The sequence below is a fragment of the Oncorhynchus mykiss genome, chromosome 22 (genome assembly GCF_057628025.1).
Source record: "Oncorhynchus mykiss isolate SJ-2025 chromosome 22, ASM5762802v1, whole genome shotgun sequence".
Taxonomy (NCBI): Eukaryota; Metazoa; Chordata; class Actinopteri; order Salmoniformes; family Salmonidae; genus Oncorhynchus; species Oncorhynchus mykiss.
In genome coordinates this window covers 28,268,181-28,281,882 of record NC_143043.1, presented here as the reverse complement: position 1 = coordinate 28,281,882, position 13,702 = coordinate 28,268,181, and the positions used below count along the sequence as shown (strand labels likewise).

The following is a 13,702-nucleotide window of genomic DNA, read 5'->3' as shown; positions in this document are numbered from 1 at the left end:
TGAGCTGCCAGAGTCTCCCGTCTGTCCTGAGCTGTTAGCACTGTTAGTGCCTTTATGCAAGGCATTTGGGATTAACCAATGACACTGTTTGATGATTTATTGGGTTACTAAATCTCTAAGAGAGCTCAGTAGTTTTTCAATGACAAACTATGCAACACTAATTATCATTACCGCAATACACCGACATTTAGGAAATATTAGGAAAAATGAAATGTATACTTATTAAGTAATTTGAGATTAACCTGATAGGGTGCCTTTTAATCTTTATCCAAATATATGTACATATTACAGTTGTGGATCAAAGTTTTGAGAATGACACAAATATTAATTTCCACAAAGTTTGCTGCTTCAGTGTCTTTAGATATTTTGTCAGATGTTACTATGGAATACTGAAGTATAATTACTGTCATGCCCTGACCTTAGTTATCTTTGTTTTCTTTATTATTTTGGTTAGGTCAGGGTGTGACAAGGGAGGTTGGTTTAGTTTTTGTATTGTCGAGGTGTTTTTGTCCTGTCTAGGTGTTTTTGTATATCTATGGGGTTTTAGTATGTCTAGGTATATGTAGGACTATGGTGGCCTGAATTGGTTCCCAATCAGAGACAGCTGTTTGTCGTTGTCTCTGATTGGGGATCCTATTTAGGTTGCCATTTTCCATTTTGGTTTTGTGGGTTATTGTCTATGTGTAGTTTCATGTCAGTACTCGTGTTATAGTGTCACATTCGTTTTGTTAAGTGTTCTTTGTTTAAATAAAGAAGAATGTATTCATATCACACCGTGCCTTGGTCTCCTCGTTATGACGAACGTGACAATTACAAGCGTTTCATAAGTGTCAAAGGCTTTTATTGACAATTACATGAAGTCTTCAATCCGCCCTGGCATGCTGTCAATTAACTTCTGGGCCACACCCTGACTGATGGCAGCCCATTCTTGCATAATCAATGCTTGGCGTTTGTCAGAATTTGTGGGGTTTTGTTTGTCCACCCGCCTCTTGACGATTGACCACAAGTTCTCAATGGGATTAAGGTCTGGGGAGTTTCCTGGCCATGGACCCAAAATATTGATGTTTTGTTCCCCGAGCCACGTTGTCACCAAACTGTTCCTGGATGGTTGGGAGAAGTTGCTCTCGGAGGATGTGTTGGTACCATTCTTTATTCATGGCTGTTAGGCAAAATTGTGAGTGAGCCCACTCCCTTGGCTGAGAAGCAACCCCACACATGAATGGTCTCAGGATGCTTTACTGTTGGCATGACACAGGACTGATGGTAGCGCTCACCTTGTCTTCTCCGGACAAGCTTTTTTCCAGATGCCCCAAACAATCGGAAAGAGGATTCATCAGAGAAAATGACTTTACCCCAGTCCTCAGCAGTCCAATCCCTGTACCTTTTGCAGAATATCAGTCTGTCCCTGATGTTTTTCCTGGAGAGAAGTGGCTTATTTTGCTGCCCTTCTTGACACCAGGCCATCCTCCAAAGGTCTTTGCCTCACTGTGTGTGAAGATGCACTCACACCTACCTGCTGCCATTCCGAGCAAGCTCTGTACTGGTGGTGCCCCGATCACGCAGCTGAATCAACTTTAGGAGATGGTCCTGGTGCTTGCTTGACTTTCTTGGGCGCCCTGAAGCTTTCTTCACAACAATTGAACCGCTCTCCTTGAAGTTGTTGATGATCCAATAAATGGTTGATTAAGGTGCAATCTTACTGGCAGCAATATCCTTGCCTGTAAAGCCCTTTTTGTGCAAAGCAATGATGACGGCACGTGTTTCCTTGCAGGTAACCATGATTGACAGAGGAAGAACAATGATTCCAAGAACCACCCTCCTTTTGAAGCTTCCAGTCTGTTATTCAAACTCAATCAGCATGACAGAGTGCTCTCCAGCCTTGTTCTCGTCAACACTCACACCTATGTTAACAAGAGAATCACTTCACTGACATGATGTCAGCTGGTCCTTTTGTGGCAGGGCTGAAATGCAGTGGAAATGTTTTTTGTGGATTCAGTTCATTTGCATGGCAAAGAGGAACTTTACAATTAATTTAAATTAATCTGATCACTCTTCATAACATTCTGGAGTATATTCAAATTGCCATCATTCAAACTGAGGCAGCAGACTTTGTGAAAATTAATATTTGTGTCATTCTCAACTTTTGGCCACGACTGTACTTGTAAACACAAGTAATTGACAAAAAACAAGATTCAGAAAAGGTTGTGTGTTGCGGTAATGAGAAATTACAAAAACATTTTAATAGTTTACTTTAAAATATATTTGTTTTCAGTGTTATTTTTAACTGAGGCCTTTTCATTAAATGAGCGATGTTAAAATATTATAAATTGATTTGTTCATAACTTTTTGGTACTTTGAAAACTTTTGGGGTAATGAGAATTTTTGCATTGGTAGTTGTGGAAATTGCATAATACCTTATCAATAAACATAATTAGGAAAGATATCAATACAGATCTTAGTGATCCAAGAGGAATTATGGTGAAAAATGTGTTGCTTTTTTTCTCACAAAGTTTTTTTTGTCTAGTGCCAGTTTCTTGAGAATCACCCACTACCCAGTCACCCTCCCTAAGAAGTGACCACCGTAGGACATAACCTTAATGACCATGGCACCTAGCCACCTAACCTGAGTAGGAGGGAACCTTAATCTGAACCTAGGCCTCCCACAACAGGTGGATATTATCTGGCTATTGGGAGTGAATGGGTAGACACAGGTTGGACAAGTCAGGCACTTTCTCAGACATTTATTAATGGTTTATTAAACATGTACTAATCCTCTCTATGGTTTATTAGCGTTAATGGTTACATAACATGACTCAGAATGTCAGTGAATAAATGTGCATTCATAGACTGAAGTCATGTTTACATTAATCAAGCTTTAAAATGGCATCTGGGTTTGAGGCGATATTTAATAAGAGGGCAAGCGAGCGGTGAAAGTGTGTGTGAGTGTATCACCATGTAAAATATAGGAGCTATTTAATGGGTGGGAGGTGAAAGGGTGTGTGTACACACTTGTGACCATGTTTTCATTCCAAAGTGTTCATTATTTTTTATCCCGGTGCAGCCGGTGGCCTTCCGTGGAGACGGGGCAGACAGGCGAGACGCGGGTAGCACTCCATGGTTAAGAAAATAAACCAAGGAGCCAATGGGCGTTGCCAGTCTGTCTGCAAGGGGAAAGCCCTCAACTGGGCACTTACAATTAGGTGTGTGTTGTGTATGCGCAAATTAGTCTGCATTTGTCTGCAGAGATTAAGCCTATGTCCATACGTGTATAAGCATGAGTGCATATCTGTGAGTGTGTCCAGATAAGTGCACGTAGTGGGCTAGCAGGATGGACGGGGCAAGAGAGCATGCATGACCTAGTCCAAAGGAAACAAAAATCAAGTCAGTAGAAAATATCAGCCAAACTAAAGACATAATATAACATCATCATACCCTGTAAAAGTGTTCAGCTCAAAACCTCAAAATATGTCTGCTCACAATGTAGGCATGTGTGGTGTGTGTGTGTGTATGTGTGTGTGTGTGTGTGTGTGTGTGTGTGTGTGTGTGTGTGTGTAGACCTCAGCTGTGTGTGTCCTCCAAGATGATACCTGTGTGGCTGTGAGTCGTAGGTTGGAAGTACCTGCTGTAAGAATGGGACCTCATAAAAGGCCTCTGTGTTACTTTATCATTCCTTCCATCCCAGTAAACGAGTGGAGGGATGAATGCCAGAAAGGAAAGGGAGTCCAGATTGAGCTTCTGTTATCCGAGATCCTTGGGACGTCCCTACCATAAACCATAGCCCTAACCCTAACCCTTACCCTAACTTTAAGCATAACCCTTACCTAACCCTAACCTTAACCATAACCCTTACCTAACCTTAACCATAACCCTAACCTTAACCATAACCCTTATCTAACCCTAAACCTGTTACATTTCAATTTCAATGGGGTGATGTCAGACTTGGGACGTTCCAAAGATTCCATTTAGACTTTTCTGTCCAGATAGTACCATCTGTCTTAGTAATTGATACGGAGAGGATCACAACTCAGATAGGCTGACAGCTCTCGCACACACACACACACACACACACATGCACAATCACCTTTCCTATAACCTATAATCCACTTTTTCTATAAGCCATTCTGTTTGTTTCTCTTGTTTAGAAAGATGGGCTGTTTTGATGACAACATCCAGCTGTTGCCTAAATCCTCACTCCCCCACTCTTGTGTTGGAACATCTGACTCATCTCTCACTGTTGTAGAACTTTGAAAAAACTTGTCCTGTTTCTAGTGTAATTTTTGTTTGTGTACATGCATGTGTGTTAGCAGGCCTATCATGTGTGCATAATGCATACGTGTGCTTTCTGTGTATGCGCCCACCTACTGGCTAGGTTTGGGACACACAGCTGTGTGTGTGTGAGCCTTTAAAATCCTGAATATAGTTAACGCTTTGGCTGGGTATTCAAATTATTCTCTTATAGATTGGGATCTGCAGAGATACTATTAGGCCTGGATATACGACTTAATATAATCTGCGGTTGGACCAGCATTGTTTGCTGTTGCTGTAACCTGTTGGGAGTCAGCGTTGAGAACACATATACACTACACATAGACGCACACACACACAGTTCATCTCCTCATATGGTCAGTAATTAAGCCCTTGGTCTCTGGCACGCTCCTTATGCCTGCCAAGCCGTCAGCCAGACCTCCCAGTCAATTATGTGCTAACAGAGAAACTATGAGATGACATAAGGGTGATATAAGCAACATAAGCAAACATGCTAAATCTATTTTTTTTTTGCCCTGGGCGGCTGGTTATGACAAGGTGCCTAACACTTTACATTAGTTGTAATAGAGTCATCAAACATGTAACTGATACACACAAAGCACTCGTTCATTGATTCAAACAAGAAATAGGCTTACCTGAGTGCTCAGCTTCAAATTATATCACCATCTATTGTCACTGCACTAACCTCCCTTTACTGCCTCCATATTCTCCTTCCCCACTCTTGTACTACCTGTCCATAAATCTCTCCCTCACTCTTCTTCCCAGGTGGATCCACAGATACGTTCCCGTAGCAACAGCCCCAACATGGCTGCCTGGAACAGTAATGGCTCACAGAACTCCGTGGCCCACCTCAACCCCCTCAAGGGCACCGTCCTGAGGGACAGCATGGGGGGAGGAAAGGGGGGAGAGAGGGGGAAAGACCTGTCCAGGGATGACCTTGTGTTCCTCCTCAGTATAATGGAGGGAGAGCTGCAGGTGAGGACAGGACAGAACGGTTGTGTTCTAATATTTCTGGATCTAGGTTTACAGTAGATGTTTCATCCACAATCATGGCCGCTGTGCTCTATAAGCTAACAAGATCAGGATGGTAGTATGCGGGCTAGTAACCCATAGCTCAGACTTGGCCAAACCACAATAGGGCCAAATCCTTTTAAGCATAAATGCGAGTGTTACATCGCACATTGACATCGCCAATTGCTCCGAACTGAGTTGAGACCAGCTGTAGATGAGCTGTAGAGGAAACAGAATGAATCAGACTCTAATAAAATAGCCTATTGTGACTAACTAAAACCATGAGTAAAACACTCCTAGACATGCCTCACAGAACGTGACACACACACAGCCTAAACCGCAGCTGCATAAGAAAGACTTGGGAGTGCAATCTCTTTTTCATCTCTATCATTCTGCATCCCTCCTTTTTTATTACATCTGTCCATCCCACCAGGCCAGAGACGAGGTGATCACGTTCCTGAAAGCAGAGAAGATGGATTTGGCTCTGTTGGAGGCCCAGTATGGCTTTCTCACCCCAGTAGAAGTGCTCCGGGCCTTGCAGAGAGACTCACTCCAGGCCCAGGCTTCTGAGGCCCAGGTGGCCCCACAGCAGGATGTCTACGAGAAACCCATGGTTGAGGTATCAGGAGATTAACGCTAAGATTGAAAACACAGCCACTGTTAAAACCACCAGTCACACATAGGCTTGTATAGGCTTTAAGGCATGGGTTTTGAAGTAGAAAGCTAATGATAAACCATTGGCCCTTTGCCCGTTTCCAGCAACGCAATGAGAGCCACGGTGTCTTCAACCCTTTCTTCAAGTACTTCTCTCTCTTTCTGTGTTAGCTGGACCGGTTGGTGGAGACTGGAAAGCAGAGCTACAGGCGGATGCTGGAGCAGCTGCTGCAGGTGGAGTGCTCCCACAGTGGCGCCCTCTGCAGGCTGGAGGAGCAGGATCAGCAGCATCGTGCCTTCCTGCAACGCAGCGATGACCTCACCTGTCTACTGGAGCAGGACCGCGAGAGGTCAGTGACACCCACCAACCGCAACAGGACCCGTGTTGGAAATGCTACCTAGGCTAAGAGCAGGGGCTCTACCATATTAGGGTAATCTATCCTATCAGATCAGAGGTCACATAGGGAAAGAGATCAGAGGGTAGAGGAGATTATCTAAGGACATTGGAACCAATCCATCTGTACCCTGTAATGTAACAAAGTTTAAGGGCTGCAGATTCCTCTGTTGCAACCAAGAGAGTAGTCTATAATGTGATTTCCATGGCTGAGTGAGTGTGTAGGGCCACTGTGACCACAATGTGTTCATATACGCAGCAGTGTAGTGCTGCTAACCTCAGGCCTGTTCTTATAACTACTATCCTCACTCACGGACCATTACCCCTGCTCACTCCTTAATCACTCTCAGTCCCTTAGAAACACACATGTTAGCATGCACACACACACACACACACACACACACACACACGCACACGCACACACACACGCACACGCACACGCACACACACACACGCACACACACACACACACACACACACACACACACACACACACACACACACACACACACACACACACACACACACACACGCACACACACATTTGCAACCCTTTGACTTGGCAGTGTGAAACTATTTTTTTATTGGTCGCTATTGTGCCAGTGAAACAAATGTAGCTAGTCACGACAGTTCGGTTCGCAATTTGATTTTCTTTTTTAATTATCATGATTTATTCAAACAGTAATGTTCATTTGATCAGAAATGTCCCTGTTCTGCTATCGGCTGCTGTGTGAGCGAGTCACTCCCTCGTGCACGGAGGAGAGAGAGGAGCATTCTTAAAAGCACAACCATTACCACCTGTGCTACATAGTATATGGTGTTGATACATCCCGTGTAGCGGAGTGGGCCATTTGTGGGGAATTGGCCGATATCAAGTAGCCTGTATAGGCCTAGTGATGGAAAGTTTTTGTAGGATATTACATTTACTGATAGATGAATCAATTAGCCTACATGGTTATCTAGTAACATTGTCATATTTAAAGTTGACAATCTAGCTAAGTGTTTAGAGTTCCCACTTCCTCAGGTAGTGAATAATATAGCCTAGGCCAATATGCACAAATATGTCCAAAAATAAATCTGATAATTCTGGATCCTATTTCGACATCAAAATATCAATCATGCATTCCCTGGATGTTGTAGATGAAGTAGCTTATAGGGATGTGCATCTTTCCCTTTCAAGATGATTCGATACTTATCTAGATACACGGGCTCCGATACAATACAGGAACGATACGTTCTAGCTTGAAAGGATTCGGTGCGATTCGGCTTGATTAGAGATCAAATCGATGCGATTCGGTTCGATGGGATGCACTAACAATTGTTGCATAAACACATTTATTTTCCATTCTACATTTAAATCTGCTGCTGATGGATCTCTCTGAGCTGGATCTGTCTGAGCTGACTTCAGTGTGTGTGTTTGTTAGGGGTGTAACGGTTCACCAAACCCACAGTTCCGTACCTATTGCAATTTTGGGGTCGCGGTTTGGTTCAGGTACAGCGGTCAAATGAAATGCCATTCACAAGGTTCAGCATTCACAATGTTCTGGGCATTGTCTGTTGTGACCGGATTGTTATGTCGGGCCGCTCAAGTTTCCACTCTGATGCTGCTTTCGTAACCATGCGGGAGGTGGGAATTTAACAGTTGGATGCGTTGAAAAATGCTGATTTGCTAATGGCCAACAGGCTGTCAATTATAAACAGCTATCATGTTTGTAAACAAATTCTATAGTTCAAAAACCATATTAATTGATTGCTTTTTATAAATAATGTTTTGTTGCTGCATTTTACTGCCTAAAATATTGTTTTAGAGGCCATTTCCTTAAAAGGTGAAGTCAGAGGTCACCATGTTTGAGAAGTGGGTGCTCAGAATGATATACAATTTTCCCAATAGTAATTACCAGTTTGAGGGCCGTTCAAGTGGATTTTTCCTTGTTGTATGTGGTAAATTTCCACTTGGTTACAAATCCACCATAACCCTACCTCCTTCAGTGCCAGTTGCCACTCTCATAAAGGGCAGCAGTGGTGGTCAGTGCCGTTTAAAATGAGGGAGGGCAATTTTCTTTTCATGAGCATGGCCTTATTTCTATTACAGCATATCAGATGACTCTCCTTCATATTCTATTCACCAAGTTCAATGTAGCAGCGATAGTTTTAGGCTACTACATGATACAATTTTTTCCCCTGTACCCATCACGAGGTTGCTACAATCTAGCCTATGAATTAATGTTTACAACATAGGTGCACACAGGTCAAGAGAAAAAATTGAGTTGCAAACTAACAAATTCAGGTATGTTTATTCCCGTTTTGTTCCATTTGCTTCTGTTTAAGAAACATTTTTCAACGGAATCGGCAGAATGAATACACCCCTGATCACGAGTAAACACAGTTCACTTTCATGGCAGCCACGTCCTATGCGCTCTCCTCTCACCTCTTCCCTTCACTTGTGGACTTCACTGCACAACACATCAGCTGTATGTGGCCAGGCAAAAAAAGTTTCCAAGCCAAACTGCTACTGTACACACAGCCTACATCGTTGTCACCATCTTAGCTAAAGCAGTGGTGTAAAGTACTTAAGTAAAAATACTTTGAAGTACTACTTAAGTAGTTGTTTTGGGTATCTGTAATTTACTTTATTATTTACAACTTTTACTTTCACTTCATTCCTAAAGAAAACAATATAATTTTTACTCCATACATTTATCCTGACACCCAAAGGCCCTCATTATATTTTGAATGCTTAGCAGGACAGGAAAATGCTCCAATTCGAGCACTTATCAAGAGAACATCCCTACTGCCTCTGATCTGGCAGACACACTAAACACGAATACTTCGTTTGTAAATTATGTCTGAAAGGTTGGAGTGTGCCCTGGGCTACCTGTAAAAAAAATGTGCCTTTTGGTTTACTTAATATAAGCTATTTTAAATTATTTATACTTTTACTTTTTGCAATTACATTTACTTTTGATACCTAAGTATATTTAAAACCAAATACTTTGAGACTTTTACTGAAGTAGTATTTTACCGGGTGACTTTCACTTTTACTTCAGTCATTTTCTATTAAGGTATATTTACTTTTACTCAAATACGACAATTGGGTACTTTTTCCACCACTGAGCTAAAGTAAAGTCCTAATCAGCATAGCTAATATAACTAATGTGTTAGTAAGCCCGCTACATTCATGCAGTAATGTTAGTCAGTCAGTCAGTAAGCAGTTACACCGGCGGGCCCCAGTGGGCAATAAATGAGTAAAATCAAAAGCTTACCTTGACTTGGAAGAGTTCCAGTGTTGTGTTGGAAAGTCATTGCCAGCTAGCTAACATAGCATCCCTCTGTTTGAGCAGGGTGTATCAGTAGGCTAAACTAAACTCAGCAAAAAAAACCTGGTTTTGAAAGATAATTTGTAAAAATCCTAAATAACTTCCCAGATCTTCATTGTAAAGAGTTTAAACACTGTTTCACATGCTTGTTAAATGAACCATGAACAATTAATGAACATGCACCTGTGGAACGGTCGTTAAGACACTAACAGCTTACAGACTATAGGCAATTAAGGTCACAGTTATGAAAACTTAGGACACTAAAGAGGCCTTTCTACTGACTCTGAAATACACCAAAAGAAAGGCCCAGGATCCCTGCTCATCTGCATGAACGTGCCTTAGGCATGCTGCAAGGAGGCATGAGGACTGCAGATGTGGCCAGGGCAATAAATTGCAATGTCCGTACTGTGAGACAGCACAACAGGGAGACAGGATGGACAGCTGATCATCCTTGCCGTGGCAGACCATGTGCAACAACACCTGCACAGGATCGGTACATCCGAACATCACACCTGCGGGACAGGTACAGGATGGCAACAACAACTTCCCGGTTTACACCAGGAACGCACAAATCCCTTCATCAGTGCTCAGACTGTCTGCAATAGGCTGAGAGAGGCTAGACTGAGGGCTTGTAGGCCTGTAGTAAGGCAGGTCCTCACCAGACATCACTGGCAACAACGTCGCCTATGGGCACAAACCCACCAGGACTGGCAAAAAGTGCTCTTCACTGACGAGTTGCGGATTTGTCTCAACAGGGGTGATGGTCAGATTTGCGTTTATCATTGAAGGAATGAGCGTTACACCGAGGCCTGTACTCTGGAGCGGGATAGATTTGAAAGTGGAGGGTCCGTCATGGTCTGGGGTGGTGTGTCACAGCATCATCGGACTGAGCTTCTTGTCATTGCAGGCAATCTCAACGTTGTGCGTTACAGGGAAGACATCCTCCTCCCTCATCTGGTATCCTTCCTGCAGGCTCATCCTGACATGACCCTCCAGCATGACAATGCCACCAGCCATACTGCTCGTTCTGTGCGTGATTTCCTGCAAGACAGGAATGTCAGTGTTCTGCCATGACCAGCGAAGAGCCCTGATCTCAATCCCATTGAGCACGTTGGGGCCTGTTGGATCAGAGGGTTAGGGCTAGGGTACATTCTCCCCAGAAATGTCAGGAAACTTACAGGTGCCTTGGTGGAAGAATGGGGTAATATCTCACAGCAAGAACTGGCAAATCTGGTGCAGGTCATGAGAAGGAGATGCACTGCAGTACTCAATGCAGCTGGTGGCCACACCAGATACTGACTGTTACTTTTGATTTTGTCCCCCCCTTTGTTCAAGGACACATAATTCCATTTATGTTAGTCACATGTCTGTGGAACTTTTTCCACTTATGTCTCAGTTGTTGAATCTTGTTATGTTCATACAAATATTTACACATGTTAGGTTTGCTGAAAATAAACACAGTTGACAGTGAGAGGACGTTTCTTTTTTTGCTGAGTTTAGTTAGCTGCATTTGCTAGCCGCTCAGCAAGGAAGAAGCCACTGCTCCAAAACCGCCATAAAAAAGACAGACTACAGTTTGCAACTGCAAATGGGGACAAAGATCGTACTTTTTGTAGAAATGTCCTCTGGTCTGATGAAACAAAAATAGAACTGTTTGGCCATAATGACCATCGTTATGTTTGGAGAAAAAAGGGTCAGGCTTGCAACCCAAAGACACCATCCCAACCGTGAAGCATGGGGGTGGCAGCATCATGTTGTGGGGGTACTTTGCTACGCTTCACAAAATAGATGGCATCATGCGGGAGGAAAATGTATGTGGATATATTGAAGCAACATCTCAAGACATCAGTCAGGAAGTTAAAGATTGGTCGCAAATGGGTCTTCCAAATGGACAATGACCCCAAGCATACTTCCAAAGTTATGGCAAAATGGCTTAAGGACAACAAAGTCAAGGTATTGGAGTGGCCATCACAACGCCCTGACCTCAATCCTATAGAAAAGTTGTGGGCAGAACTGAAAAAGTGTGTGTGAGCAAGGAGGCCAACAAACCTGACTCAGTTACACCAGCTCTCTCAGGAGGAATGGGCCAAAATTCACCAAACTTATTGTGGGAAGCTTGTGGAAGGCTACCTGAAATGTTTGACCCAAGTTAAACAATTTAAAGGCAATGCTACCAAATACTAATTGAGTGTATGTACACTTCTGACCTACTGGGAATGTAATTAAATAAATAAAAGCTGAAATAAATAATTCTCTCTATTATTCTGACATTTCACATTCTTAAAATAAAATGGTGATCCTAACTTTTTACTTGGATTAAATATCAGGAATTGTGAAAAACTGAGTTTAAATGTGTTTGCTAAGGTGTACGCAAACTTCCGACTTCAACTGTGTATAGGGCAGGTAATCAAGGATGGGATGGAGTCCAGGTGAGTCTGATGACGCGCAGGTTTGCATAACAATGGTGGCAGGTGTGCGCCATAATGAGCAGCCTGGTGACCTAGAGGCCGGAGAGGGAGCACACGTGACAGTACCCCCTCCCTGACATGCGGCCCCGGCCGCAGGACTCCGACTACAATGACGATCCCGGGGATCAGGAGTGGACCGGTCACTTCCGCTGAGGTGCGGGAAACCTGTCAGACATGGGAGCATGGCGACCTAGAGCACCGAAGAGAGCATACGTGACGGTACCCCCTCCCTGGCGTGTTCAGCTCAGGCCACAGGATGCCAACCAAAGGGACGATCCCGGGGATCTGGAGCGGACCATTCGCCTCCGGTGAGGCGCAGGAACCTGACGAACAGGCTGAGGTGTGAGAGCCTGATGAGCCGGCTGAGACCTCTCCAGTTGCCTCGTTCGAGGCACGGGAAGCTGTTCACCAGCTGAGGCATGGGAGCCTATCGAGCCCACTGAGGCATGGCAGTCTGTTAAGCCAGCTGAGGCATGGAAACCCGTCAGCTGAGGCAGGGGAACCAGACAAACCGGCTGAAGCCTCCCAGGTAGCTCCGGTTCAGACAACCATCTCTTTATTACGACCAGACCTCTCCCCATCTTTACAACCATTGAATCTATATGTTTTGATCATGACCGTTTATAATCTAAGGTAACGGCAAGTGATTTAGTCTCCTCAACTTGTTCAACAGCCACACCATTCATTACCAGATTCAGCTGAGGTCTAGAACTTAAAAAAGTATTTGTACCAAATACAATGCTCTTAGTTTTAGAGATGTTAAGGACCAGTTTATTACTGGCCACCCATTCCAAAACAGACTACAACTCTTTGTTAAGGGTTTCAGTGACTTCATTAGCTGTGGTTGCTGATGCGTATATGGTTGAATCATCAGCATACATGGACACATGCTTTGTTTAATGCCAGTAACAGGTCATTGGTAAAAATAGAAAACAGTAGAGGGCCTAGAGAGCTTCCCTGCGGTACACCACACTTTACATGTTTGACATTAGAGAAGCTTCCATTAACCTCTCTGGGATATGTGGAATGCTAGCATCCGAGCCTGGCCAAAAGCCAGTGAAAATGCAGAGCGCCAAATTCAAATAAATTACTATAAAAATCAAACTTTCATGAAATCACACATGTAAGATACTAAATTAAAGCTACCCTTGTTGTGAATCCAGCCAACATGTCAGATTTCAAAAAGGTTTCTTGGCGAAAGCAAACGATGCTATTATCTGAGGGTAGCACCTCCGTAAACAAAGAGAGAAAGCATATTTCAAACCCTGCAGGCGCGACACAAAAAGCAGAAATAAAAATATAAATCATGCCTTACCTTTGACGAGCTTCTTTTGTTGGCACTCCAATATGTCCCATAAACATCACAAATGGTCCTTTTGTTCGATTAATTCCGTCGATATATATCCAAAATGTCCATTTATTTGGTGCGTTTGATCCAGAAAAACACAGGTTCCAACTTGCGCAACGTGACTACAAAATATCTCAAAAGTTACCTGTAAACTTACCTGTAAACTTGAGGTAGGAACTGCAAGAAGGTCCCTTAGAAATTTGGATTCCTAATGAAAACCAATTGAAAAGAGAGTGACCTCAAA

The 13,702-nt window shown here is 43.3% G+C and overlaps 1 protein-coding gene across 1 annotated transcript in view; it reads left to right on the top strand.

Moving 5' to 3' along the window:
* Positions 1-13,702, top strand: part of LOC118943636 (filamin A-interacting protein 1-like) — a 52,193-nt gene that overhangs the window by 12,597 nt on the left and 25,894 nt on the right. Inside the window, exons 2-4 of the mRNA XM_036959585.2 lie at positions 5,032-5,241; positions 5,711-5,896; positions 6,103-6,281. Coding sequence (XP_036815480.2) covers positions 5,071-5,241; positions 5,711-5,896; positions 6,103-6,281 — 536 coding nt within the window. The 5' untranslated portion in view covers positions 5,032-5,070. The remainder of the gene's footprint in view (positions 1-5,031; positions 5,242-5,710; positions 5,897-6,102; positions 6,282-13,702) is intronic.